The sequence below is a fragment of the Drosophila sulfurigaster genome, chromosome X (genome assembly GCF_023558435.1).
Source record: "Drosophila sulfurigaster albostrigata strain 15112-1811.04 chromosome X, ASM2355843v2, whole genome shotgun sequence".
NCBI lineage: Eukaryota > Metazoa > Arthropoda > Insecta > Diptera > Drosophilidae > Drosophila > Drosophila sulfurigaster.
In genome coordinates this window covers 23,473,064-23,499,962 of record NC_084885.1, presented here as the reverse complement: position 1 = coordinate 23,499,962, position 26,899 = coordinate 23,473,064, and the positions used below count along the sequence as shown (strand labels likewise).

Below are 26,899 nucleotides of genomic sequence, written 5' to 3'. Positions count from 1 at the left end.
GACCTACATTACTAGAATCGTTAGGACCAACTCTTTCGATTGGCATTGAAAAAATATGGCATCATCTAAGGATCCAACACTTCTCATTTTTTAGTCCGAGGGCCAAGCAAAAATGACCGAAATCACAAATTCCAGGATATCGCGATAACCGCAAGGACGTTTGGAATGTCCTTTGTCACAATGATTGTTCTCAGGAAACGACTTCGATTGAGACAGGACGCGCAAGGATCAGACAGGATATGGCCGAGATATACGCAAGTTTCTGTAAGCAATAAAGTCATTTTATGTGGAGTCCTGTAAGGACTTTCATCCTTTTGAGTGTACCTATCAGTTTGTTTTGATAAGAGCCATCATTGTGCCAAAGAACATCCTGATCGTCCTTGAAATGACCGAGATACAGTGAACTCTCGAAGTTTTTTTCCCTTAACAAAAATTTAGCTGAATTTTATTGGAATATCCTTAAAAGTTAATTGGTAGAACTAGTTATCCTGATTTTAAAAAGGTAAGCCAAAGTGAGATTCGTAAGGATTTGGCAAAAATACACAACATTATCAAAAATCCTTGAAAGCAGTTCGCTAGTTTAGCTTGTTAGGAGCTTTAAAAAGCATGTCCTTTTGAGACCTTTTTTAAAAATATCGGAGTTATAGCAATTACAAGAATGTCCTTTTTGAAGATATAACGTAAAGTTGAAACAACTCGGCATATCCTTGTGTTCGCTAGATTCCTAAGGATAATCATGAAATGAAAGAACATCAGAGGATCCGAATGTCCTTTTGGTTTGTATAACAGTAATAACAACGCATTCATTTTCGTTTGTTGATTGTTTATTTCTCTTGCTTAAACATAAATACATATATAAAATTAAAATGTATAATTGGTTTGCATTTTCTGTTTGTTTATATTGTATATATATATATATAATTATGTATATAAATTATATAAAAAAAATTACTTGCAATAAATTTAGTGGTTGGTGGCGTGCCGAAAAGGATATTTGGGGATAATTAAGTGTAAAAAATATACATGTCTAGAAGGCGCAGCAACAAATACATAAATAAATATATATTTGTATATTTATATTTTATATCTATATATATTTATATTTAAATATAAGTATATATTTTGGAAACATTGTGAATTTAAAGCGTTTCGTATTATATATTATTTATAACAACAAGTGTTTTTTGTTTTTGTTTTGTTTTTCTTTGTGTTCTTTTGAAATATTTACAATGCACAGAGACGATATTTCTTTTTGGATGTTGAACTTTAACAATATTAATAGTATATAGTATATTTTTCAGCGCAGCCCTGTGTGCGTGTGTGTGTGTGGTGTGTGTGTATAACTGTATGACTGTATAACAGTTTTGCGGCTGCTTGCACTTAGTCGGTATAACTTGGCTCTCTCTCTATGCTTTAGCTTTAATTACAAATGTATGTATGTATATGCCTAAGCGGTAAGTGTGTGTGTGTGTGTGTTCGGGGGTGGGTTTCGTATTTGTGCATGTGCATGTGTGTGTTTACTACTCTATTACGGCTATGATATGTCTAGCATTTCTAAGGACCAGTCGGCAAGTGTTCTACACACTTTTAAAAGTTCACTTTGGGAGGCGAATCAAAATAAAAAAAACATACAAAAAGAGACAGACACACACTCGCTATCGCTATCGATATCGCTCTCTCGCTCGCTCTAACACACACTCTACACTCCCTGCGATCGTTCGCTCTCTTTCGTTCACGCTGACAGACACAGCTGCCCTCTATTAACAAATACATACATAATAATACAAATTGAGTTTTACAGTTTTACTAGGATATTCAATCTAGGATATCCAAATCTAACGCTCAGTGCTGCTCCATGCTCTCTCTCTCTCTCTCTCTTTTGTTCAGATGGACCTCGCTAGATACATTATCGGATATAAAGCTGAATCATCATCATCATCATCATCATTAATAGCGTCCATTGGTCGTATTTCCGTAATATGAGGGACGATCAGGCAGCTTTGGTGGCGCATTCATTCCAGGTCGACTGCGGGGAAAATATGCAAAAATTCGCAATTAATACATTTGTATTTTTTAATGAAATAAAACAAAAAATGGAAAACTTAATAACTACATACGCTTAAAAGCAGAGTTTTGCATGTGAAGAAGAGATTAAAATGTTAAATAAGTTAAAGTCGTAGTGTAGTTAATTGATAGTTGATTAAAGGCAACTCACCGACACAGCAGGAGACACAGCAAAACGAAATATTAGTTGTTGACAAAATTTGCAACAAGTGAGTGAGCGGAAAACCAACACCAACGAAATAAAACAACAACAACAACACGCAAAGCAACTCTGTTAAGGACAAGCTCTTACATCTCTGTCTCTTTCTCTCTATGTTAACAGTTAACAGTGCCATTCACTGTAAACGGAGGCAAGCACTAAAAACAATGAATGCAACAAGTCTTTTTCTTTTTTAATATATACTTTTTTTTTGTTTTTATTTTTTTGTTTTTCATTTTTTTTTTTATTTATAACATTGTAGTTACCCCTCAGCATACACTTTTTTCATTTTAACGTATTTCATTTTCAATTCAATAAACAGCAATTAGTAAGCGCTACACTTGGTTGGGATGTTCTTCTCAACGTGGAGGGGGGGTGTTTTTTTCTTTCTGTTTGTCATCTCTCATTCTCATATAAGTACATATTTATTTATATATAAATATATGTATATATATATATGTATGTACGTATGCATGTATGTATGTATCTATGTATATGCTCAAGGCGTCATGTATGTGTATTGTGTTAGCTGTGTGTGTGTGTATGGGTATCGGTGTGTGTGTGTGTGTGTGCTATACTAAAACAAACACATAGAGGAGCTAAATACTTGTGACATTTCTATATATCGTATATATTGTTAAGTATATACTTAATTTTTTTGCCATTATCGTAACGCGAGAAGATGTTGGAAAAAACGGTTAATTTGCAGTAGTTAGCATCGATTTATCGATTTAATTATCGTGTTGTGTTTTGTCGATAATCACGCCATAAACAATAATTGTACATAGCCATAACATGCATATACTAAATATACACTATACATACATACATATGCATCTGTGTCTGTGTGTGTGTGTGAGTTATACTACATCAGCAGATCAGAAATCTTTTAAAAGCTATCGTCATGTATATCATCTTCTTCTATATAATGCTGTCTCTTTTTGTACAGACTACAATAACAACAAATAATGGAAAATTGTTTCGAAAAGATTTTACACAGTTCAACACACACATATTCGATATATATGTTGTATATATATATATAAATATCTATATAATATGCATAGATCTCAAGCTGAATAAATATATTGCTTTAGTTTAAGATGCAAAATGCTGTTCTTTTTTCACTTGTTTTCACTTTTCTCCATTCCATTCCATTCATGGGCACATTTACAGTATCGAGAGGGGGAAGGAAACAAAAATATCGATCTTCAGTATTATCGTTTATCGTTTTGTGCTTATTTCGAAATACATTTACATACACATACATATTAACTGTAATATTTCATTAGCCTTTTACCAAACACCAAAACACACACTCCCTTTCTTCTTCTTTCACCCTCTCTCACTTACTCATTTCTCTTAACTGTATTCTGACTCTTATATGTATGTATGTATGTATGTATTATGTATAATTACCATATGCGCTTTCATCAAATATTTGCTGCACTTTGTATGTATGTATGTGTATTTGATTCAATTGTTCTTTTTTTGGTTGGGGGGGATATCATTAAATGTACTTTAATAGTTGCTGCAGCATTAACAAATACATATACATATGCATATACACACATATATTCATTTAGATAAACACATATGCATACATTTTATAAGGTGGTTTTTAAAAACTACACAAAAACACATTATTCTTTTTTCTTTTTTTTGGTTTCTTTTTTCATTTTTTTTTTGTCGTTTTTTAGCAACAATTACAATGTTTTTTTTCTGCATTTATGCAAAATTTTCTAAATAAGAGACTATGTATTGATGTATGTATATATGTTAGTCATGTATGGGTTATGTTTCTATGTATTTTCAGCTTGTTCAATTTCGCATTGCTTTTTTTTTTTTTTTTGTTTTAATCGTAAAATGTAATTAACAACTTTGAGGTTAGGATTTAGAGATTATTTTTAAGAGATTCATTGACGAGTGTATGTATGTGTGTGTGTGTGAGTGTGTTGTATACAAATGGAATGTTGAATAAACATAAACAACAAAACGAAATACGAAATAAATATACAAGCTATATTAGTTAGCCGATTTTAATCAATAAAACGCAACAACAAAAAAAAACGGAATGTGATTCTTTTTTTCGTAATACATGAATTTAGTTTCACACACACAAGGACATGGTCACATCACAAAATATACAATAATAAAGAACACAAAATAATAAAAAGAAAAACAAGAACACAAAAAAGACGACAACACAGTTACATATGTAAATGTAGTTAATAAATAAAATAAAAAACACAACAACAAAAACACAGTGTTGAGATAAGCAGAAGAAGAGAGTGTGAGATGGAGCCGAATGCAGTTGCAGCCTCGCCGCTCTCTCTCTCTTTCTCTCTTGCTTCGATCTTTGCTTTTGAGTGTGCGTGACGTGCGTATTATAATTGTATTTGTTTTCGGTTGCGTAGTTGCGCTCTCTCTCTCTCTCTGATTTTGCTTTGCACACTCTCTTCGCTTGTGATATAGTTTTGGGTTGTTTACTTGAATCGGGTGGCAAAGACGTTGGAGAGTTCGCTCATTGCCGCCTGGCCAACAGCCTGGTTCACTTGTCCACGCATGCTCTCCGGGATGTATCGATTGGCGCCCGATTGTTGGGTTATCGCTCCGCCGACGGCTCCAGTGACGCGACTTGAAAGGGTTGCAAAAAGTAGTTTGTACTGTTGTTGTTGGTTCTGTTCAATTTGCTTTTTTTTTGTTTGTTTGTTTATTTGTAGCTTTGCGCAAAGAATTAGGCTATACTAATTGTTAACAACAACAATATAGAGAAGAAAAAAAAAATGGCGCTGCCGCTATGCAATCAAACAGTTATCGGAACGCTTGAAACCCCTTTTTATCGATTTGTCTGTTTCACTTCTGCTGGCTCTGTGGTGTGTGTGTGTGTGAGTGTATGTATGTGAGTATCAGTGTGTGTGTGTATGTTTATCGATTTAGTCACAAATTATGAGAGAATCAATCAAGTTCAAAACGAAAAGCAAAAGCAAACAACAACGCAAAAATAAACAAGATCAAAAATATAAAAGTCAACATAGCTGTTATATGTATGTAGATAACATCAACAAAGCAAAACTCTGATCGATTAATTTGTTTTGCTACAACACCCACACACACACACACACACTCGCATTCACCTACTCAAGGGGGGCAGAGAGCAACAAGAAAAACAACAAAAAAAGAAAGATGGCCGACGCGCTTTACAACACTGGAAAAAAGAGTGAACGCGAAGCTCTCAGCTGGAGGACCAATAATAAATGTGAATGTGAGAATATGTGTATGTCAGTCTGTATATATAGGTGTGTTGTTAGTGTATATCTATATATCTATATATATCTCTCTCTTTTACTTGTGTATATATATAAATTGTTATGCATCTATAATTTTCTTCTTTTTGAGTTTTTTTTTTTAACTATATTGTATTTATTTTTCATCTTGTTGCGTACACATACTGAACAATTAATTTGTAACTTTTTAAATAATTTGTTATCATGTATTTTATGTAGTGGAATGTTTTTTGCTGCTTCATCATTTTACATATACATATTGTACATATACATACATATGTATAAATGTTTTCACTTTTGTTTTTACTTTATTAGTATTTAGTTTTAACTTTTGTTTTTTATTTAACGACAACAACAACAACACAAAAAAAGGTACTTTAGTTAACTTAAGCATAGTTCTCATATCGTATATGGTATATATTATATGTTATGTTGCATGTTTTCCTTTTTTCATTTCTTTTTCAGTTTTGAGAATGGTATTTTTAGCATTTACAGGACACTCTGCTCACACTCTAGTTTTCCTTCGGTCTTTGTCCGTTCCTCATTTAGCAAAACTCAGCTCAGATCAGGCCTCATATCTAATTTATATATAGTATGTATATGTCTCTCATGATAAAAACTAACAAACTATGAAAAGTCTAAGGAGTAGTAGAGCGAGCGAGTTACAGTTCTCATCTCCAATATAAATATATATTGTATATAGATCGTGATAAACTCTGTGCTTCTTCTTCTGCTTCATTATTTGGGATCATAAGCTTTATTTCGTCATCACCGGCTATTTGTGTTTTAATTGTTTGTTTTTTTGTTTCCATAATATTTATAAACTGTATAATTCTATATAAATATTGTATATCGTTAATAATCAGATATTTTACGTGTGTATAAATATGATATATATACGGAGAATATTTACGATATTTTTTAAATCATTGAACGCTTCATTAAATTTATTTTCGGAATAATACTAGACTATAAACGGCGCGATCTCGTTGTTAAGTTTTAGTTCACTGAGCGAGCTTTTCTATAGGACACTGTGAGAGAGGAGATTTGGGGGGGTGGAAGAGAGAGAGCGCGAGCGCGAGCTTTAGCCTGAAGTTTTGTGTTTTTCAAAATATATATTTGTACTTAAAAAGAAGAGTTTTCGGAGATAATATTCGGTTCATCATCATCGATTTGTTGGTTTTCTTTTCTTTGTTTTTCTTTTTGTTTTGGTTAAAGCGAAAGCGATTTTTTGTTTGTGGTTAGTTTAGTTTTAAAGAGAGTAAATGCCTCGGCTGTGGCTGTGGCTGACAACTTAACGACGTCTGTTGTGTGTTTGTGTGTTTGTGTGTGGGCAAATTTACAGTTAGCATTTCACATTGAGGTTAGGTTGAGTTGTGAGTCGTGTGAGTGTGTGCGTTAGATATTATTGAAAATGAATTAATTCATTATTATTATTCGAATATTCGCATGTTTGGCGTTGTTGTTGAATTATCGCAATATATTTTTTTTTTTTGGTTTGTGAGCGAAATAGAGAGAAAAAAGAGAAGAAACAAAAGGTTTTATTTTGTTAAGTTTTTCGGTTTTTGATTTTCGATTCTTTTCGAGAATAAATTCTATGAGAGCATAAAAAAGGTTTCACAAATCAAAAAACAAATAAAGAAAAATCTTGTTTATAGCTTGCCCTCTGATATCTAATGAAATTAGTTAAAAAAAAAGATTGTTATTTCTTGAATAGATATCTTTAATGAGGGCAAACCAAGAAAATAAAGCTATTCACAACAAACAAAAGATTATTATACACAAATTATAAGGGTAACACAAAAATAGATTAAAGCGATTGAGACAAGTAGTATTAATAGTATGCACATAAAGTATTATTACGTAGATATGTTTTTCAGTGTTTCAAAATGTGAGCGTTCTTTCGCCGCATATAAAAAGAGGTCCCAATCGTCGATTCAACTCAAATCAAATCATGAAAACTATACGTAAATGAAATAAAGCACTATTTTATTGAACTGTTCTGAATTCCTGAAATTTAAATTTCCGATTATTGTTGCCACCAAAACCTTAATTTTGTCTAGAAATTCAGTATAGTTCAAAGCAAAATAAAATAAAGAAATGAACTAAAGATTCAAATAGAAGAGAATAATAATAATACAAAAAGGAGACGAGCGAGTTCTATATACAAAAAACTGTACAGAGCGGCGCACTTACAGCCAACAAAAGATAATTACGATTACGAATAAAATAAAGTGTACAACTAAACACAAAGCTAAATTCAAATCAAATATATATATATATAGAGTATGAATATATGTCGTATATATAGGTATATATCGGGACTACTTACGATGGTAGCAATGGTGGTGGCAGAGCACCGCCTGGCCGACCGCCTGGCAGCGGAGGAGCACCACCGCCTGGGCGGCTGGGAATTGCGGGCGCTGGGCGTCCAGTTGCCGGCGGCAATGGTGGATTGCGACCACCCAACGAGCCCTGCAAACCAAATACGAAAGGTGCTCAATTATAGTATATTCTAGTATAGTGTGGTATAGTCGAGTATAGTATATTAGTGTAGTATAGTATATTATAGTATTATATTAGTAATATACTATATTATTGTATTTTAGTAGTAGTATATACATATGTAGTACTATACTATATATACTATAGTATAGTACAGTATATTATAGTATGGTATATTATATTATATTATAGTATGGTATATTACAGTACATTATATTATAGTATAGTTTACTATAGTATAGAAAAGAATAGTATAGTATAGCATATTACAGTATAGTATATAGTATAGTATAGTATGAATCTCAGACTCTTTTTACCTGTGCGGTGGGTGCTGCCTTGCGTGGGCCACCGGGGCTGGGCGGCGATAGATGTGGATCCAAGCCACTTGGTAGCCAATCGTTCTTCACGGGCGGCGGCAATGGCGATGATACGGTTGCCATTGAAACGTCACCTGGTTGAGAGAGGGAAAACAGTTATGATTGGTTATTATTGATATTATATAAAAAAAATAAATGAAATAATAAACTTAGAAAACTCTCCTCCCTAACACTAATACTATCAAAATATAACTTTATATCATCTGCAACACTGTAATCATCAACCACTTATAAATATTTTAATAAACATCAGTTCTTAAGCACACATCATGAAAATCACATGATAACGGGCTCACTTATACACAACAAGTAAGAAAACTACGTATTTTTTGAAATTAACTGCATAAATAACTAATTATAGAAAAGGTATATCGCAATATACTAAAGCTACAGTCAAGTGATCCATTCTCAAAATGAGAAAATAGTTGCGGTATTATTTCTAAAAATTACCAACCTACAATACCACAAAAATATTAAATTCTGCCGTAAGTTATCTTTGGTATATCGATATGCAGGTATCCGCTATCATTTTTCTTAAAATATACCAAATTTATATATCGCACAATTACTAAAATGAACTAAAAGCTATATTTGGTATATTGATATAGTTCTACATGCAAAATATGCTAAACAAAAAATATATCAGATGGTTGTAGACGTTTCTTGCAATAGCTTAGTATTAATCTATAAATGCACCTACTTATTATACCGCAAAACTACTAAATAATACCGAAGACTACATTTGGTATATTGGTATAGTATGACGGACAGACAGACGCACAAGGCAATATCCTGTCTCGACTGTTGACCCTACTTAAAAACATATATGTATACTTGATGGGGTGGGAGATGCATGCTTCTGACAGTCAAATACACTTATTTCTGGAGGCAAAAAGTGCTAATACCCTTCTACGAGTATAAAGAACCTTAGCATCGTGACTAACTATACGATAAACGCGCGTTGGATTAGTAATCCTATATACACTTACCGATAATTTGCAAAGCATCCTTGCAGGCGCGATACATGCGCAGCATTTCCTCGCGTCTTGTGGCCGACTCCGCGGACTCTTCCATCATTTGTGCCTATCGAGAGAAGATTATAGAAATATGAAATGTAAAAAGTAGTTGAAAGAGTACACACCTGATCACCAGAGGCATAGAGATGTGCCAATAGCTCGCCGTTGATAAAGTCCTTGGCATTGTTGATGATCAGCATCATAATTGCCTTGGGCACCATATCTCGTGTGGTCTTTGTGACGATTTTCATGTACGAATCGACCAGATTGCGAATTGTCTCCACCTGACGCTCCAGTTGTGGATCCGATGAGCTTTCCTCATTTGCCGACTATTATAGTTTTTTTTTTATTTTGATTTGTTCGTTTTGTTCATTTTAATATTTCATTTTTGTAATGTAATCACACATCGATGGAGGGGGAATTTTTTATTTGGTTTTATGTAATTTCAGGTTCAGTTTTTTGTTTTTTTGGGGAGGGCGCAAAAGTAATTGGAAAAGAATACAAACAAACAATCAATTAAAAAAGATAAAAGAGTGTGTGTGTAGAGGTGTAGGAAATATTGTACAATTGAAAAATGCCAAAAACGGTGCATCAGACAAAAAGTAAAGCATTATTAATCAATTTGTCACATTACATTTCATCTATTTTTTTATCGTATTATCATTGAGGTTGGAAAATTTTAGTGTTACGAAATTGTAAATCAAACCAAAAACAAAAATAACAACAGTAACAACAACAATTATGAATTAGAAAATAAATGGAAGCAAGCTAGATACGGTTTTTTGTTTTTTTTTCGAGTTAGTGGTTAATAAATATAAATAAATTGATGGATAGTTTTATTATCAAATTGTAGTGCTGATTAGTTTTCCAAGAATTTTAGATAAACAAGTAGATAATTTCGATAGTGAGTGTGTGTCCCAACCTAGTTTATTGATTTCTTAGAGAAATATTTCCCGAGGGAGTTTCAGAACTTCAAAAATATCAGAGATCATCAACTTATGGAAATTGGTCTTTGAATATACTATATTAATTATATTAGTGGATCGCTGTTAAAAACTTTATGAAAAGTATTTTGAAATTTTAAAAGAGTTTATGAAAAAATTCCCCAAGGAAAAATTTTAGAAAAATTTAAATGTTTATCAAAATTTCCCAAAAGAAATTATTTTCAAACTGTAGTAAAATTTTAAAGACTTTATGCTAAATTCCATGGATAAAGTATTTGAAAATTTTAGCTAAATTTATTAGACCTAATGAAAAAGTGTTTTCAAATTTATGCAAATTTTATAAGACTTTACGAAAAATTCGTTGAGGAAAAAGCATTTTCAAAATTTATGAAATTTAAAAAAAAATTATGAAAATTTCCCCAAAGAAAAAGTATTTTAAAATTTTTGGAACATTTTCATAAAGAAAGTCCTTTTTTTAATTTTAGTAAAAGTTCAAAATTTATGAAATTTTTCCAAAGAAAGTATTTGAATATTCCCACAGAAAAAATATTTTCAAAATTTTATCAAAATTCAAAGGTTAGGTCTACGAATATGATACAATAGGTGGCAACCCTGATCAGTGTTAGAAAGCCCTTCAAATAACATAGTTTTAAGATGCGTGTGAGTGTTTCTCAAATATGATATGCTACACTTTAGAGCTGATCAAAGTTGTGACGCAGCTGCTAAAGGACAATTGTAGTAGAAGAGAACAAAATGTGTGTTTACAAAGCGTTTTCAAATAGGATAAAGGCGATAATAAAAACGTAAATCTAATTAATTGTACTTGTTTTAGAAGCTTTTATCAAACTTTAACTCAACGGAAAAGCAAAAAATAATGCCAATGTTACGTAAGTATTGGGATTTATTTTTTAAGATTACGAATGCATAGGAGAATAATCGAATAATTCAAAAGTATTGTGAACCATATAAAAAGAAAACGGAAAAATTAACATACTTTTTGCTGTGAACGTTTTTTTTTGATACATAATAAATTTGATGTTTAGTTTTTTGTTTTTGGGTATTACAATCATTATTTGCATTGTAATTTTCAGCATATTTGTATATGTATTTTTTATGTGGTCATTTCGTTTGGTACGTGGACGGGAAAATAGAAGAAAATAATTCATAAAAAATATTGTAAAATCAAAATTATATTTTTATATCGATATATTTTGTTTATATTTAAGTAGAGTAGCAAGATATAAGTATAAGAAGTATGCAAATATATATATAGATATATATCCATATATATATATACATTTGATACTTTAGGCTTAAGTTGAATATATAAATGATAGTAGAAAACGGAACAGGGAACAGGATAAACGAAGGAAGCAAATGATAAAAGTTACTCGTAATATGTGTTGTTAAACCCAATCGATAGTCATGAATTACTTCAACCCACAAAATTTATTTGGTTAGTGTTGTACAACGGCAGAAAGAAAGGAAAACAAACGAAATAAAAATGTTAGGTGAATAGAAACGGAAAGGTAAATAACTCAACGGTTTTGTTTTCGATCCCCCATTCGATAAATATACAGAAAGCACGACGATCAAAAACCCTGTACACCAACACATTTACTATATATAGAATTGTTAATAACATTTTCAACATTATCTTTTCGATTAACAGATATATTTTCTTTTCTTTCTCCCAATTCTGTTGAGTGTACAGAGTATTTGATTGAAATCATAATTTGTTATTCGATAAGAAACCAAAGAGACAATTGCAGAATCTACGAGTTAAATAGATAGAGGACAGATATAGACAGAAATATAGAGAGAGAGCGTAGGAAATATGCAAAGTATATGCTAAAAATGATGAAAAGAAACAAACCTCTTGTCCTTCCTGCATATATTCACAGAGCAAATATAATATGCACATTATTAATCATACACACACGTTTATATATATATATATAGCAGAGACGTGTAGTATTTTTCATATATATATGATGATATTTTGTGGTATTTTTATTTTGGAGCGCAACGTTTCGAAAAAAAAAACAAACAAACAAAAGAAATATTTGATGAGTTATTACGGTATCAGAGAAATCGTTTCTTATTATTTGTTTCTTGTTTAAATTAAGTAAGAGTTTAAGTAAATTTGCAAATATATTTCAGAGTCCATTTAATACACAATATACAAGAATTATATATATATATATTTATGTAAATGGATGTATGAAATTGCGGGTTAGTAATGATATGTATGCCTTGTAATAAGATCATGATCTTCAGAGATAAAGGATGGGGAGAGCAAAAGAAAGAGAGGGTATGAAAATGAAAGGTTCTATAAGAAGGGGACAGAAAGATTGAGTCACATTGAAATGAGGTTCATCGAAGGAATGAATTACTTTTATATTTCGCAGTTTATAGAGCAGCCACAGGCTTTGTTTTATTAACTGTTAAACGAGTATTTCGTATAACAGATACTGTTATATTAACACTGTTAAACGAATATGGCGTAGAACAGAAACAGATACTGTTATATTAACACTGTTCAACGAATCTTTCGTATAACAGTTACTCTTATACTCACATATCTGTTAGTCACTGTTATATTAACACTGTTTAACGAATGTTTCGTATAACAGTTACTGTTATATTCATAAAAGAGTTACAGCCACTGTTATATTAACGAATACTAAGTATAACAGATACTGTTATATTCACATATCCGTTAGCAACTATTATATTAGCACTATTAAACGAATATGGCGTATAACAGATACAGCTACTGTTATATTAACAATGTTAAACAAATTTGGCGTATAAGATTTTCAGTTATATTCACATATCCGTTAGCCATTGTTATTTTAACACCGCTAAGCGAATATGGCGTATAACAGATACAGCTACTGTTATATTAACAATGTTAAACGATTATTGTGTTTAACAATGATTGTTATATTCACATAAACACAACATAATCGACTCTGTTCTGATAACAGATATATGAATTTCATAACAGTCTTCTAACATTAAGGTGCATAATATGTAATGTTATTTTACATGACTTTAACAGTTAAATTTGACTGTTAAAATAGCTGATGCTGGGAATTGAATAGTTTTTAAAGGAACTGGGTTACATTTAAGGTAATTTTGGAATTGATTTTGAAGGAGGAGTGTTAATACGTCATGCCCAATTAAGCATTTGGTTAACTTGGCTTGTTTCGCTGAACATGATTGTGTGCAGTGTGTTAATTAGTTGTTGACCTTGTTGTCGCTATTATCTAATCAGAGTAGAGCGTATACACGACGTACATACGAACATTGAGGACTTAGTCTAAGCTAAGCGAGTTTAGCACTCAACTAACGATATTCATTTATAGATATATATTCAGACATAGATATAGATATGGAATAGATAGATAAAATAGCTTTGTACGCACCTCGTCGCCATTCTCCTGAGTCTCCTGCTTCTCGGGATAGACGCCGGCGCGGAGGAATGATGCCTTCCAGGACTCCACATCCTCGACTGTCTCGCACGACAACTCCAATTGTTTATAATCCTAAATGTGTGGCAAGTAAGTGTGTGTACGTGTGCGTGTGTGTGTGTTTGCGAGGGGGAGAAAGAAGAAGAAGCGTCCAAGCGCAAAGAGAACAAATGGATAGGTATTTTCGTCAAGCATTTGGTAAATGGGACAACGTTTTACGATTACGATTACGATTACGAGTACGATAACGATTACGAGTACTTGGACGGGTTGTGGTGGCATTTGGTTGGCTATCGGTTATCGGTATTCGGTATATCGGTTTATCGGTTTTGGATTGGTTTTATCTTAACATTTTTAACATATTAGTCTAGTGGTTAGTTTTTTTCGCAGCTGCGTGTGTCATTGGACCAAAAAGGTTAGTTAGTGTTCTTGTATTCGGTGGCTGTATATATAGTATATATATATATTGATTGATTGATTGGTTATCGGTTTAGCGAGGGATGTATATACGTATATATAGTTTCATTGATTATGCCTTTAGCTTTGGTATCGATTGTATTTTCAGGCTTAAGTTTTGGTGGTTGTTTCATGCTCGACAAATCAGAGGCACAAAAGGAGCTCAACGCAAGAAGCTCCTTTTGATCCTTTGACTTGAATCTAAATGTTGATAAAAACATAGTAATTTTTATCTTATACAAAAAAACTCAATCAATTAATGAATTCATTGCGTGCGATCCAAACACAATGCAAATTTCTTGAATGAAATTTGCCAAAAAATAAATTAAATATTTACTACATTTTTTCTTTTTTTTTTTTGGTACTTTGTTTTGGAACGCAAAACTTGAATTGTCAACAATTTGAACAAATTTCAAAGGAACAAAAGAAACACAAAATGGTTGAAAATAATTGGAATGTTTTTTCGTTAACATCATCATCATTTTGTTGCTACAACAAATAAATATCTCTTGAGAATTATTTGTTCTAGCACAAAAATAAATGAATTGTTCTCATTTTTCTGTTTCATTTCATTCTCTTGTGGTCTTCTATTAGTTTTTTTTTTCTTTTTTTGGTTTTTGCTTGGAATTTGTCATTTTTTTGTATGCTAACAAAAATTACTAACCTTATAAACATTACGTCCATCGGGACTGAATAAAGCAAATGTAACACGTCTAGACATTGACATAAAGCCCTGCTCAATATCGCGCAATTTCAAACCATCCAACGGCAACATGAATTTCTTCTCCTTCTCATCCTCGTCCTTGTACCAGGAGATGCTCTCCGATGTGAGCACAAACCAATAAGGACGCGATCCTCCTGTGAACAAGAAAACATTTCATTGTCAGCTCAATTTTCGAAATCGAAATCGAATTCCAAACACACAAACACACACACAATTTTAGCCCAGGCAAATGCAATGATCATTGATGATCAGAATGTGGATTAGAGGAGATGGAGGAAATGAAATGAAAGTTTGGAATGAAGAATGTTAAGTTTTAGCTTTCGGTTTTAAGCTTTTAAAAGCAAGCACAACACAATGTCGTTAAACGATTCAAATAAAAACTACACAAAACAAAAAAAGAAAGTTGGCAAAGAAATCATTGCATACAAACCAAATAGGCGTGGCAAAAATCTCAGCAAAGCTTTTAATATTCCACACCCAAAGTTGTTAGAAGTGTGTGTTGAGGTTCGAAAAGGGCAATATAAAAGTATAACAAGAGAACACAAAACCGAAAGGAAGAAACAAAAAAAAAAAAATATAAAAGAAAACTAAATAATATAACTCAATGGAAAAAAAAGAGAAAGAAAAGCACGTGATAAAGCACATAGAAGCAAATTAAAGACAATAAACAAAACTCAAGTAAAAAGTTAATTTTGAAAACGATAGAAAAGAGTGCTAAGAGAGCCTGAAAATTCAACGTTGGCTTGAGCTTTGTTCGAAACATGCCGCATGCCACATGCCTCACTGAGGGAAAAGTGCTATTGAGTAAGAGTGAGAGGACAAGATAAGAGAGAGACAGAGTATTTGGCTAAATAATCTAATCGATTTCACCAAATAGAAGTAAATAAAAAAAAGAAAGCTACAGTGCGGTATTAGCTTAAAAATATACCCCAAAAATACTAACAATATACCGAAGTATAGAATTGGTAGATTAATATACGTGGCTTAAAATTATGCTAAATTGATATACCCCAAAAATACTAACAATATACCAAAGTATACGTTTGGTATATTCATATAAGCAGTGTTAACTATAAAATATACTGAATTAGTATACCGCAAAAATACTGGCAATCTACCAAAGTCTATATTTGGTATATTAGTATATGCAGTGTTGACTTACAAATATACCAAATTAGTATACCGCAAAAATACGAGCAATCTACCAAAGTCAATATTTGGTAAATTAATGTAGTAGTTGGGAGATGATTATTTTTGAAGATAAAATTGATTTAGGCAAAAAAATAAAGACAAACAAACTTCAGCTTACTTTTTGTATTTTACGATTACTTCAACGAACCGACATCTATCAAGGGACTATAAAATAATACAGCAATAAAGTGTGATCAAATGTGATCAAGAGACAGCGTGCAAGTTAGTAAATTGATTAGTGGGCGGTGGATTGATTTGTCAGTGCTCTGTAGGTGCGGGAAGTGCGTCGATTGTTGGTGATGCAATTGAAGAGGGAGACAGAGAGTGAAAAAGTTGTGGGTGTGTGGCAGGTGTGGCAAGTAGTAGGGTGAAGAAGTGTGAAGAAGTTGACTGACATACACAGACACTAAGACAACAACAGGATGCTTGCGTAACGCGGCGTTCGTGTTCGATTGTTACAAACTCATGGCTGGAAGGCGGCTGAAAGTGACGCTCGACACACTCTACATACCTTTCATGATGCCCAAGTTTTGGATGACCATGTGACCCTTGCGAATGACTTGATTGCCCAACTGTCGGGTGCCGGTCTTGTTAGCATTCTCAGATTTATTCTGAGCACTGTAAGATTCGAACAAAATACGAGTAAAGTAATAACAAAATAACAAACCAAAAAAACCAAAAAGATATCAATCATCTACAATTCTCATTATTCACATACTTGGCAAAGCCAATGAAATCCTCGTGATTGGTATTCATGTAGGCGAGCTCAAAGTCAATCAACAGCAGTATTTGCTCCTTGCATCGCTGCTCACGCTGTCGCACATGTGTGGTAATGATGCGTTCAGTTTCCTCACGCAAGCGTGGATAGCGATTCATCTGGGAAGTAAGAAGAGCAATCAGTAATCGAACATAGATTAAAATAAAGGTATTCGCACCTTATCGGTGCACATGCGCACGACTACGGACAATTCCTGCACGACTAGATCAACACACTTGATCACTGGCTCCTTGAGCAGCGCTATCTGCCTCTTCACAATCGCCTCGAAGGCCATGTCGGGCGTGAAGAGACCGACACGAATACCATGAATGTTGCGAATGGCAAACGAGATCTCACGGCGCAGCTCCTTCTCATCACACGCCATTTTCACAATCTCAAAGCGTAGACTGTAAACAAAAAAAAAGAGAAAAACAAATTAGTATAAGTATATGAAAGTATTCGACTGTTACTCAATATGTTAAACAATTTAGAAACCTACTCAACTTTGATATACCCGCTACGCATCTCTAATAAAACCATATTCTACAAATATATACCTAAAAAAATAATCAAATATACCAATCCCCGACTATATTCAACAAGAAATATACCACAAAAATAATCAAAAATATACACATCCCCAATTAAACTATATTCTATAAATATACCGTATAAATACTGAAATATACCGACGGATCTATTTGGTATATTTATTTCGTACCTATATTATAAATAAACCATAGAGTACTAAACTTTCCACATTGTCGCTGTCGAATAAGAATGATAGCTGTCTCTCTTTCTCTCGCTCTTTTTTATAGTCTCTGAGATCCAGTGTTTAGTAAGGACAGACAGACGGACATGGCTATATCGTATAAGGCTTCCTTCTGCCTGTTATATACAATTCTATCAGGCACAAAGTTGTAGCAACCTTTGGGTGTAAAAAACTATTCTCTACCTTCAAATTTAGGCTCATAAACTTGTAAATTAAATATCTACTACATACGGAATTACAAAACAAAAGTATTGTTGTTAGATTTGTGCTCAGAAAATGCAGTTTTTAACTTTAAAATGTTGCTCACAAGTTGTAGATTAAATTGATTTTGCTATAAGCTTTGTAGACTGTAGATATAGACAATCTTTAGAGACAGAATTCTAGTTGATACACTCAAAACTGTAGCGCATGAAATACTTAACAAAAATTGAAATGCATATAGAGCTATATTCTATCTATTCTAACTATATTCTATCTATCTATTCTAACTATATTCTATCTTAACGCTAGTTTCTACACTCAAAACTACACAACTTGAACTGCATATACAATAAATCTCAACCAGTTAGTTAGTTGTCTCTATTTTCTACACAGATTGAACTGCAACTTTCAACCAGATAGTTGGCTATATTCCTTATAATCTATATAAGCTCTCTCCCTTTACACTAACGATTAATTTCTTTACATTAATGATTAATTTCTTAACACGTGACGATCGTGAAATATGCGATTGATCTTAAGGTTAGTTAGTACACCCGAAAACTGTGAGGCATAACATTCTTAATACAAATTAAACAGCGACTATTCTATTCTATTCCTTCCTCTAATCTCTAAGCTCTTAATGATTAATTTGTGAACGCGTACCGATCGTGGCATATGCGATTGATCTTAACGCTAGAATCTACACTCAAAAACTGTGGCATATTAAATGTTTAACACAAATTGAACTGCATTTGGAACTCTTTTCCAGTTTGTTGGCTCTATTCCTTATAATCTCTCTAAGCTCTCGTTCCATTTTCCTTTTTCTTTAATGATTAATTTGTGATCGTTCATACCGCTCGTGGAATATGCGATTGATCTTGGCGCCGCCAGAGAGCTCATTTGTGTTGACCAATGCGGAGCCGCTGCCCTCGATGGTTCGCTCAAAGTCCGACTGCAGCTGCTGTATCATTCTGCAAAAGCAAAACGAGAATTATTTATTGAATATGATATCCGATATATGATGATCGTAGGGCAAATACTTACTGCAACATGGCCTTTGTCTTGATGCTGGCATCGCCGGGCTGAAAATGCTTAAACTCCTCCACCTCCTTCTCGAGGGTGAGCATTTGCTTTTGCAACTTGTCACGCAGACCCGGCAATGTGTCGCGGATGTGATTGGTGAGCTGTTGGTTCAGCACACGCTGCAAATATGGTGTGCCCAGGCGATCGGCCATGTGGCGATACGATGGATGGCTGAGAAAGAATTTACGCTCAGCGGCCAGCGCCTGATGGATATCCTTCCTGCCCTCGATGTCCTTTTGCGATCGATTCACAACGCCAATGTAGCCACGCCGCAGCGGCAACAGCTTGTTCTCGAGTATGTCACGGGCATCGGTGCCCTCGTCCATGAGATCTAGCTTGGTGATCACACCGATCGTGCGTACGCCCTGGGGATCGACCTCTTTGGCCAGCTTGAGGGCATCCGAATTGGCCAGATCGGTGTTGGCCGGCGTTACGGCCAGAATGAGACAGGTCTCTTTGCGTATAAATTGGAATATCATTTGCTTAATCTGCTGCTCAATATCAACGGGCTGATCACCGATCGCCACCTTCGTCAAGCCGGGCAAATCGATGAGCGTCAAATTGAGCACGTACGGCGAATAGACGCGCAAATTAATCGGAATGTTTGAGATGCCTTTGTTGCTGCCCGTCACACGATCCGTCTCATCCTCAATCTCTTTGCGTATCTCATCGAAGCTGGAGAACTTTTTGCCCTTGCAATGCAGAAATTCGCCATATTCTACAAAGAAAATACATCGATTCGATATTATTATTAATATTTTGCTTTTTGTTATCGCTCAACTTACCGGTAATGCCGTTAATCAATTGCAAAATCAAAGGTCTGCGCGTTACAATGCCCGAACCTCGAGGTAAAAAGTCTCTGCAAATAGAATTAAATTGAGGAAAAACAATGAGCTCTCAAATTACAATTGTTCAATGAGTGTGCAAGTGTGTGAGTATGAATGTATATGAGATTGTATGTATGAGTGTGTGTGTGAGTGCATTCAAGTAACTTTTTTTGCAGGTGTTCTTTCTTCGTTGTAATGGAAAAGTTCAATTCAATTCAAGTGCTAATCGAACTATCGCACTGTTATGTTGAATCGATAACGATAACAATTTGCAGCCAACTTAGCATATGCAAGTTTTGACGTGCGAGAAAGAGAGCGCGCTATAGCTGTGCCTATTTAACAAGGGAGCGCTTAATCATTATAAGTTATACTATAAAAAAAACAATAACTTTGTAATGATATTTTGCTTTATAGTCATAATGATGATTTAATAGATTATTGATCATATTCATTATTTTTGGAGATACAAAATTAAAAACAAATAATAAAAATTGACAAAATTGTATAATAGAAATATAAAATTTAAAAAATTATTTAGTAAGGAATATATTTAAGGAAAATATTATATTTCATATGCTTAACTCAAAAACAAAATAATAATGATTATTAGTTTAGATCAACAAAATTTTCATAATACAAAATATCGAAATTCAAAAATTATTTACTTTTTCGGAAAATATCAGCATATAATATAAAATACAACAAAATAAAATAATAATGACCAGACATAATTTTTATAAAACAAAGTTGTATAATAGAAATATAGAATTTCAACAATTATTTAGTTTTCCGAAATATTAGCATTTTGATTTGCTTAAGTCAAAAAAATAATAATGCATTTTGTTTAGATGAACATACATAATTGTATAATAGAATAATAAAATTTCAACAATTATTTAGTTTTCCGAAATATATTAGCATTTTCATTTACTCAACTCAAAAAATAATAATGCTAATGGTCTCAAATTTATTTAATTACTTGAAATTCATTAATTTTCATAGAGGAACACTTTATTTATTATGAACTGTAAAAACATGGATAGAGATCCAAATCAGAAATAACGATTTTATTGCAATTCATTTCATTCTAGGTAAAATATTCATTGTTTTTGGTAACAAGCATATATAATTTATGATAATACCAATATTGTTTTTTTCTTTTGGCTCGTGCCAAAGTCAAATTTACGAGAGCTGTTTGGAATGAGTCATTTTATCAGGCCACTCAAAACACTCGATTCGAAATGATCAATTGTGTTTTGATTAGCTGGGAAAAGTCGATGAAAATCAGCCAAACAGCAAACAGCAACAATGTGCGATTAATTGACTGGGAAAACTTTGTATGTGTGTTATAATCAGCAAACAGAGTTCAGATCCTCTATAAAAAAAAAGAAATATGTGTGTGGGTGTAACCACTACACTAGAAAGATTGCTACACACAACACAACAAAACACAACGTTTGACCTGTTTTCTTGTGGCAAACAAATCCGCCAAAGTCAACAAAATCCACATACAATATTCATATCAACAACAACAACAACGACAACAACGAAACAACGGGAGCAGTAGTTGAAGAAGAAGAAGAGAAACACGAACGGTTCTTATCGATATCGCATACAATATCAATTATAATGACACAAAAACATGAATCATCGAAAGCAAATTTTAAGCGCAGGCCACTTGTTCAAGCTGAGGGGTGGGGCACCGAAGAGGAAGAGGAAGAACGAACGAACAAACGAAGAAAAAAAAGAACGCTTGATAAAACAAAAATTATACAAATTGCGGAAAACAAAGTATAAATTCTAATCGCACACGCACTTGCATAGTTGTAAATTACATAAAAATAACTTGCGATGAGTAATAACACACACACACACATACATTCCCTTATATGCAATGAAAGTTAAGCGCAGGTTGAAAATTAGTTTGATGATATCAACAGCTTTTCTATAAATATAATCACACAAATGACTCAAACACACACACACACAATTCTCGGCAGTCCAACATTAATAATAACAATATAATAATAAAATGTATAATCACATTACATATTTTGTTTGCTTTTTCTTTCTGCTGCAAACAATTTAGCAAAGAGGTCAAAAGCACGCTGCTGAAAGATAAACTCACTCGCTTTAATGCTCTCTCTCTCTGTCTATCTTAGTGTAATGCAATACTTTGCCGGTTGCAGCAGTAAATTAACTGATCGCCTCTCTTTGGCTGCTGCTCCCACCACACACACACACAGACACACACATGGGCACGCATACATACGAGATCAGCTGGTGCTCTGCATTCTTGTCTCCCCTATTTCGTTTGTTTCGTGCTTTCGCTGTCGTTTCATGTTTTGCAATTTTGATTTGATGCGTTTTAACATCTCTTCCAATGTACTTTTTTTCGCTTTGTTTTATTTCAATTAAATGCGAGTGTGTGTGTGTGTGTGTTTGTGTGTGTGTGTGGCATGTGGCAATCCAAGGCTACAACTACTGTTCATTTTAATAGGTTTCATTTGTTTACTTGTTACAGTGGTGTTCAATATATTGGGAATGCCAGCAAAGTGCTTTTAATATTGGAAAGTTAAACCGCAAGTTTGTACAGTGATTAGTAAGTTAAAATTATGTTTCATAAACCACATGTATTGTAAATTCAATTTAAAAATAAAAGAAATTCCTGCGAATTTTATGTGTATTTCCTGTATTACAAACTATTCTTTATATAGCGAACGCCGTTGTGTGCATGCACTGTTCATGCATTCCAGCCTCCCCCTCTCAACAACACAATCGCCCAATTGCTAATCGACAACTAACCGTTACATACATGCACTTGTGTAGGTGTTTACAGATGTATGTATGTGTGTGTGTGTGTGTGTGTGGAGAAGAAAGAGCGAGAGCAAGGCAGCATCAGAAAATGCCATGAACTATTGACATTTCGAACAAAACGAAGAAGCTTTTGCAGTTGACTGACATTGAATACTCGTTCCCTCTCCCTCTCTCTCTCGCTTGCACTTTATCTGCTTTTCTTGGCTCTCTTTGTCAGCTTACAGTTTGAGCTGCATATGCTGCAGGCAGCATCATCATTAACTGACATTGATGACAACAGCACAGCGCAGCATAAAAAAATAGCTGCATCAGCATAAGTGGGCATAAGAAAAAAGAATAAAACTAGGTCATTAACAACACTCTCTACATACATACAGCGTTTGCTATGTATTCTTACATATGTATGTAAGAATTATTAGCTATGTATATACATGGCATATACTTCGCATGAGTGTGTGTGCGTGTAGCCGGCGCATGCGAAATCTAACAAACTGCGCTTGACTACAAAACTGCTACTGCAGTTGTGGTTGTTGTTGTTGCTATTGTTATTAACTGCAGCGCCAACTTATGTAAGCGTAACTGCATGTCAAACTGTATGTCACAAGGCACACACACATACATACATATATACATACATAGACATGCATGTGTATACCAAAGTGTCAAAAGCACCCACGTTTTTACTAATACACACAATTGAATGTTTTTGTGCGTGTGTGTGTACACCACCAAGGACTTGTGTTGAAGCAGGCCAGAGCATAGAAAAGCTACAAAACACGATGTGCATGCGTGTGAGTGTAATAGTAGTAGTAGTAGTAGTAGGTGGAGACACTGTCGCAAAGGATTATAGCGCAACATTATATAATTTTGCAATTTTGCATAAAACAAACATACACACACACACACACACAACTAGATATGTATGTGTTCAGTGTGCGCTGCTTCCATTCATTAACATTACAACAGTAATCGAAGGGACGGGGTTGGTGGACAGCATAAAGGGAACTACAGAAATGTAGGCTAGCGTAAGCGTCAACGTCGCAGTCGCTGTCGACGTCAACGTTGGCAACAATCGCGATAGCGATAGCATTGCATAAATGTCAAAGTGAAGTGTGTAGCCAACGTATAACGGGGGCGAAGTGGGGTGGTGTGGTGAGTACGGTAAGGTAAGGTACGAATACAAAGCCCCATTGGGCAAACCGAGCGAGCGAGCAGGAAACAACAAAAGCATGTGCTGTGACTGCGACGCCGACTGCGACAGCGACTGCAGGAAAGGAAATGTCAACGTGCATTGATTTTTTTCCCTATCGCTCTGTTTTTTTTTTCTTCTTTTTTTGGGGCGTAAGTATTTTTGTGGGTTTATTGTATTTGTTTTTTGGTCGTAGCATTTTTCAAGGGGCGGGCGAAAAGCCGATAGATAAAAACGAAACGAAGCGCATTGCGAGAGCGTGCGTCGCGCATTCACACAGAGAGAGAGAGAGCGAGAGTGAGAGAGTGTGTAGAACCAAAGCAAGCACACATACACACAGCTGTAGTATCGTTAAAAATGTTTCGTCTTCTTATTGGAACTGAGTTTATCGCACTCATAACTTCCAACTCCCAACACATACATATGTGAGTATGTATGTGGGTCTGGCATGTATGAGTAACTTTTGAAGTTTGTAGTAAAGTTGACAGAACATTATTTGAGTCCACTGCTGCAAGTGGGTGTATTTCTATGCATGTGAGTGCAAGGTGGTTGTTATGCTGCCGCTGCCGGCGTCGCTGCCAACGTCGCAGCTCACTGACCATATAGACATGTACATATGTATTTATACATAGGCAAAATAGGGGAATTATTGATGGCCACCTGCTGGCAGAAAAAAACCAAAAAACACCCACTGACCAGGCAGCGAAAACAACAAAACAGGAATGCTGCTTCATTGATTATTCACCAAAAATTTAAACACATACACGCACATGCTTGCCGAAGTGAGAGCGCTCAGAACTCTCTCTCTCTCTCTCTCATTCTCACACACATAATTGTAGCGCTCAGAACTCGCACTCACACACATACTTGGAGAGCTCAAAACTCTCTCCAAGAGAGGGAAGCTTTTTTTGGGCAAAAATATGGATTTTCTTGTGTATGAAATTGTTGAGCGATGACTTTGGATTCTTAAGATTTTTTCGTTCTTGGTTTTTTTTTCATTCAGGTGTGATTGATTTACTTACTTGCCCACAAAGTTCTCCAGCACGGAACTCTTGCCCGCTGATTGGCCACCGACGACGGCAATCTGTGGCAAGTCCAGTTGCATGTGCACACCCAGCGATGTGAACGCATCTTGCAGCTTATTGACGATCGGAATCAAATTATCCATGATGACTTGTTCTTAGCTCGTTTAGTTGACTTTTACGTTTCTTTTTCTTTTTCTATTTTTTTTTTTTTTGGAGGGGTTTATCGATAACGATCACGAATTTTTCGTGGTTACGACGTTTACGTTAGCAGCGGACAGCGGACAGCAACGCCTACGCCACACAGCCTCTCTGCCTGAGTTGTGGCTTTTTTTTGCACTCTGCTTTTGCTTCGTTTTGTTGTGTTGTATATTTTTTTGCCTTTTTGCTTTTTCAGTTATCAAAATTGATGTGTGAATGTTTTGCGCTTGCTCTCACACAACATACACACACACACGTACGCACGCACGCACACACGCGAACTGACGGACGAACGAACTGAACGCTGTTCTTCCTCTTCTCTCACTTGCACTCTCTCTCACTCGTTGCCGACACCAACAAACACTGCCACTTGTGTTTTCGTTGTTGTTGCTGCTGCTGCTGTTGTTGTTTTAATTGGAAGAAAGAAAATTAAATGCGTAAGTTGCGCGAAAAAACACACAGTGCATAAAAAAAACCAAAAAAAAATTAACAAAGACAACAGAAAAAAAAGATGAACAAATTTTCTTATAAGAAAATCCAGCACACACACACACACACCGACGTGGTGGTGGGGGGATGACACGACACGACGTTAACTCAAGAGCGGCATCGAGCGCGTAAGCTTAACGTAAGCGACTTCTGGCTTGCTGCTCGAGACTGCGCTGCTTTCTGCGCTGCTACTGCGCTCTACTGTTCTGCTGATGCTGCTTCTGTCTGATGACGACGACGGTGGAGACGACGCGTTGGGGCGGGTTTTAATGTTGCTGCTGCTGCTCTTGCATATGATTTTTTCTTTTTCGTTCTTTCTTTTACTTTACTTTTCTCTTTTCGTTTTTATTTGTTGGTATGTGCGCGCAGGGTTATTTTGTTGTTTATCAAAAAAAATGTACTGCGAAATTTAGCTAACCGATACCGATAAATTATAAATGTTAAAATTTTTATACAATTTCATTTGATTTCAGACACACAAACAAACTGTATATATGTGTGAGGAAAAAAAACCGAAAACTATAAGCATTAATTTGCTAAAGACACATGCACCCACACAATGACACACTGAAAAAATTGGTTTTCAGCGGAATTATACGCTAAACTATAATTATTTTTTTTGACAAATTTTGCAAGAAATATCAATACAAGTACCGCAACGTTTTGTCGAACGGACAATGACCAATTTATTACAAATATATTACGCGTACCGAGCGCTTTCTGCGTCCGCCCCTTTTGGCTTTGTTTTTGCTTCTGAGATTATTCGCTCATCGAATTCCGATGACAATTACCATTCATTTCTCTGCCATATCGATAACGAGCAACAGGACAGCAAAGAATATAATATCGCCATTGTTCCAATATCGACTGGAATGTGCACTCTACATATGGGTGAATGTGTAAAAATTTCATGCGCAGCATAAACTGGAAATAATGTAAAAACTGAACTTCATATGACCAGCTGTTTTTTATTTTTCGCAATGTCTAATTGGCGCAAACGATCTATCGATTTTTTCTGCTGGCCAACAGTGAATTATTTGTAATTAGATAATTTAACCAATCAAAAGATATTTTTAGATAATATTATTTAATAGGGTTGCAAAAAAATCATTTAAATCTTCAAATTTATGTATTCATAATCAGCTAATCAGTTTTCGAATATGTATGATATTCGTTATGTTATATATCGATATTTGAAATGTCAGATGCGCAAATTTAACAGACACATATTTAACATTATCTTAACAGTCAGTACTCAAGTAGTTGGCAACAGTTCTTGTGAAAAATCGATGACTTCTG

General features: G+C 34.4%; 1 protein-coding gene across 12 annotated transcripts; it reads right to left on the bottom strand.

The window, feature by feature from the left end:
* Window positions 1-806: 806 nt before the first annotated feature.
* Window positions 807-26,380, bottom strand: LOC133849507 (dynamin). 12 transcript variants are annotated; one of them, XM_062285630.1, is made up of 17 exons: window positions 26,311-26,380; window positions 24,911-25,510; window positions 19,841-19,914; window positions 19,017-19,773; window positions 18,827-18,943; window positions 17,178-17,406; window positions 16,961-17,118; window positions 16,754-16,860; window positions 14,992-15,185; window positions 13,827-13,946; window positions 12,269-12,280; window positions 9,574-9,777; window positions 9,422-9,515; window positions 8,373-8,506; window positions 7,883-8,025; window positions 4,754-4,900; window positions 807-2,026 (listed from the first exon to the last, which is right to left on the bottom strand). In XM_062285630.1, exons 2-17 carry the CDS (start codon window positions 25,054-25,056, stop codon window positions 1,948-1,950), a joined length of 2,715 nt encoding a protein of 904 aa, XP_062141614.1. In that variant the 5' UTR covers window positions 25,057-25,510; window positions 26,311-26,380; the 3' UTR covers window positions 807-1,947. The 12 variants fall into 12 exon arrangements, with proteins under 12 accessions (XP_062141614.1, XP_062141613.1, XP_062141616.1 ...); XM_062285629.1 differs by having other exon boundaries at window positions 26,255-26,377; XM_062285632.1 differs by having other exon boundaries at window positions 24,911-25,507; window positions 26,255-26,336.
* Between the last annotated feature and the right edge of the window lie 519 nt (window positions 26,381-26,899).